Source organism: Malus domestica, chromosome 11, assembly GCF_042453785.1.
Source record: "Malus domestica chromosome 11, GDT2T_hap1".
In the NCBI taxonomy this organism is placed as follows: domain Eukaryota; kingdom Viridiplantae; phylum Streptophyta; class Magnoliopsida; order Rosales; family Rosaceae; genus Malus; species Malus domestica.
This window is the reverse complement of record NC_091671.1, coordinates 26148799-26152152: the sequence shown is the minus strand read 5'-3', so window position 1 is coordinate 26152152 and position 3354 is coordinate 26148799. Positions and strand designations below refer to the sequence as shown.

The 3354-nt window shown below is 34.5% G+C and overlaps 1 protein-coding gene across 1 annotated transcript; it reads right to left on the bottom strand.

Annotated features, from left to right (window-relative positions):
- Positions 1-1706: 1706 nt before the first annotated feature.
- LOC108171457 (receptor-like serine/threonine-protein kinase SD1-8) lies at positions 1707-2312 on the bottom strand. Its single transcript, XM_017327613.2, has 2 exons — positions 2169-2312; positions 1707-1895 (listed from the first exon to the last, which is right to left on the bottom strand). The coding sequence occupies exons 1-2, from the start codon at positions 2310-2312 to the stop codon at positions 1707-1709; spliced, it is 333 nt and encodes a 110-aa protein (XP_017183102.2).
- Positions 2313-3354: the final 1042 nt, after the last annotated feature.

Genomic DNA, 3354 nt, shown 5'->3' with positions numbered 1-3354 from the left:
TATATATCTGGCTTGTATGAACAATCCAATTAAAGAACTAAGTAAAACTTGTGAGTAATATGTTGCCCTTGGGGTAACGAGTTAAGATTTAGATAAATTCAAAATTTGATTCCTCAGCTTCAAATGGCCACAATTAAACACAAGATAGGCATTGCATTGAGTTAATTACTAATAAGCAAATCATGTTTAATCCGGCTACTTCTTTTCTTGAAAATAAAGAATAAGTTTACTCGTGTCAACCCAATGTCAAGTCATCGACAACAAAGGGCAAGTAAGAACATCATCCATCAAACAAGTTACCCAATAACGGGTTTGGAAGGTTCATTGTTGATTAGGGAGAATCCAAGGAATACATTAAGTGTAGAGATGTGAATGAAAATAGTTTTAATCCTGAAAAGCGTACTGTACGGATCTTAAGTCCTACAACAAGTTCCTAGCCATAGGATGATCATATGGACTATCGAACATCCATAAAGGCCGGTTTATGTTGTATTCACTATTCAGTAGTAAGTCTTAGACTAAAGATGCAGTGACATAGAATAGACATAAAAAGTGTTTATCTATGAGATCGAGTTCACTAAACACTGATCAACCATAGAAATGTACGAATGGAAGATTACCTTGCTAATCGTACCACACTTCTAAGTTGCATGTTCAATTAGTTCTTTGACTTGAGGCTTCACTAGCTATCTGATGTTAATAAATATGATTTTTGGCCTTGCCTCAAAACTGTCAAACAATAGCGGAGCCATCATAACTAAGGTTCTAAATATGTGTTGAATGAATTCAAACATATTTTGACTAATTTGGGTAGCCGATAATCAATTCTAGATATTACTATTAGGTTTATGGACATTCTATAAAGTTAAATTATAATGGTTTCTGATTCCATAAAATAAGATTAATTCTATTAATCAAATTATCCACTGCTGACTCTAATTCGAATTTAAAAGGCACACACAATAATATGATATCGATGAATAAAATTGATGAAAAGTAAATTTAAGATAAATTAAATATTCTATTTAATATTTGTTTAGTTAGTTTGGGTCCTTATTTATTATTAGTCTAACATAAATAAGGAAGTTCATTTCCAAAAAAAAAAAAAAACTAAATTAATCTCTACTAATTAATAAAACACTCACTGTCAACCAAAATCTTATAAAATTAATAGTTTAACCCTCTAATTAAAATATAACATAATAAGAAATATGGGGCAGAAATGTAATTAAAAAAAAAAACTTCCCACTTCCACATTCTCTATCACTCTCTTCATCTCTCATTCTATTTTAAAAGGGGTGTGATATCCACCCCCATTTTACTTCTCACACACCTTTTTAATTTTCGGCCGTCGGATCGGATGAATTGAAGAAGATCAATGGATAGAAATTATCAAGGGATGTGTGAGAAATAAAATGGGGTGTGTGGATAGCATAGCTCTTTTAAAAATAAAAAAAAATATTTCTCATATACTTTATGTGTGCCCATATGCTAGTTAAATAAATAAAATAGACAGAAATTAGGCAAAACCCAGTCGAGGCGTGCCAAGCCCAAAGGAAAACATTTAACCAAAAATACAACTTTCGCTATCGACCAACTAGCGTTGGGACAGTTACTTGGTTTATACTACAGCATTCTTCCTGCTTGTTGGATGATGAATCTGCTTCAACTGGATTCCTAGTCCTTTGTAGGCAAAAACCACGGTTTTAAGGGTGGGGCATTGTTGCTGCAGTTTCACTACTCAGCGTCATAACCACAGACGACATTGTAGCCCTATCTTCTGCACGCTCTTGAACGCATAAAAGGCCGATTTGCATGCACCTCAATACCTCAGAGTGGGAATACGATGAGTCTATAATTTCCAACCCCTTTCCTACATTCCATAGCTTCGAAGTCTGCAAAAGTTCCCAATCATTTCTCTTTAAGTAGTGAATTTAGTGATAATCATGGAACGAATGAAATGCAATGACTATCTGGAGGATAATATTCTTTGTTCAGACTTGTATATGTCGCTGGACAGATGCTTATATTGTCAGGCTCGAGCAAGGAGTCAGCCTGATGAACAGTCGATCGAGATTCTCCCCCTGACAACATAAAAATTGTCTGCTTGAAGACTGTTTAGAAAGAGGACAAAAGTTGAAATTCTCAAGATTTGCCTTTTAACTTGCATTTCCTAGGAGGTTTAGTTCATTGTTTGAGCAATAAAATCCCTTGTTCTTTTTACCACTAATAATCTCCAACACTAGAACACCAAAACTAAACAAATCAGACTTGATTGAGAAGAGGCCGTCCATTGCATATTTAGGGGCCATATAGCTCACTGCATATAACCATTTACAAAGTGAAATTAGTATAATTGGGTAGCTTTATGTATGTGTGCATGGTATTGTTACTCATTATGTTCCCACCACTCTTTTGGTCAATAGCGAGCTAGAAATTTTTTACTGAGTGGGCTAGTTTAAAATTTTAAATCTTTTTTAAATAAATAAACTTGATACCCTATTTCTCATAGTATCAGCTAGCTTAAAAAAAATTCACAAGGTAAGCCAAAAACGTGTTAAAATTAAACAAATCCAAATTTGTACATGTACAAGAAGCGATGAGAAAAATAATGTAAGAAAAAGAGATGGTTTGCAAATTGTATTATATAATTTTATATAGTTAAACCTAGAGAATTCGAATTAGCGACTAAATATTTGGCGGGCTACATTCGAAAATCAATCAAAATTACATGTAAAATTTTATTTTTCACCACAAGCTACCTGGGCTACAGCCCAGGGCAGCCCTTAACTTGGCTCCGCCATTGCTTCTGGTATTGGCTTCTGTCTGATCGTTACAAAACATTCAAGCCATTCCAAAGTCCGATATCTTTGGTGCCACTTCTCTATCAAGAAGAATATTGTTTGCCTTGAGATCCCTATGGATAATTCTGAATCCAGAATCGTGGTGAAGATAAAGAAGTCTTCGAGCAATCCCACATATAATTTTTAAACGCTTTTTCCGGTCCAGCACAGACCTCGTTTCTATATTCAAAAGATAATTTTTAAACGCAAATCAGCAACCAAGCAGTTGAACAAGGTTTTGGTGCTGAAGCCTTGTGATCAACTCTAATTTGTTTTTAAAATCTTTGGTTCCATGTCCAGACTTCTCTAAAAGTCTCTTCACAGCAACTTCTTGACCGCCTACCAACGTACCCTGGAATTAAATAGGATCAGACACACATAATTAAATGCATAATTTAGATATAGTCTACTGATTGATTTATAACAAAATGTAGTTGAGCACCTTGTAAACACAACCGGAACCACCTTGTTCCAGTCTATTTTGTTCAGAAAAGTTGGTAACAGCTGCTAG

What these genes read in the sequence shown, in the direction of transcription:
- LOC108171457 (XM_017327613.2), bottom strand. Translation starts at nt 2,312, where the DNA reads ATGGCCCCTAAATATGCAATGGACGGCCTCTTCTCAATCAAGTCTGAT. An exon ending in AACTAAACCTCCTAGGAAAT is followed by an intron (nt 1,896 to 2,168) that starts GCAAGTTAAAAG and finishes GAACTTTTGCAG; the next exon opens with ACTTCGAAGCTATGGAATGT.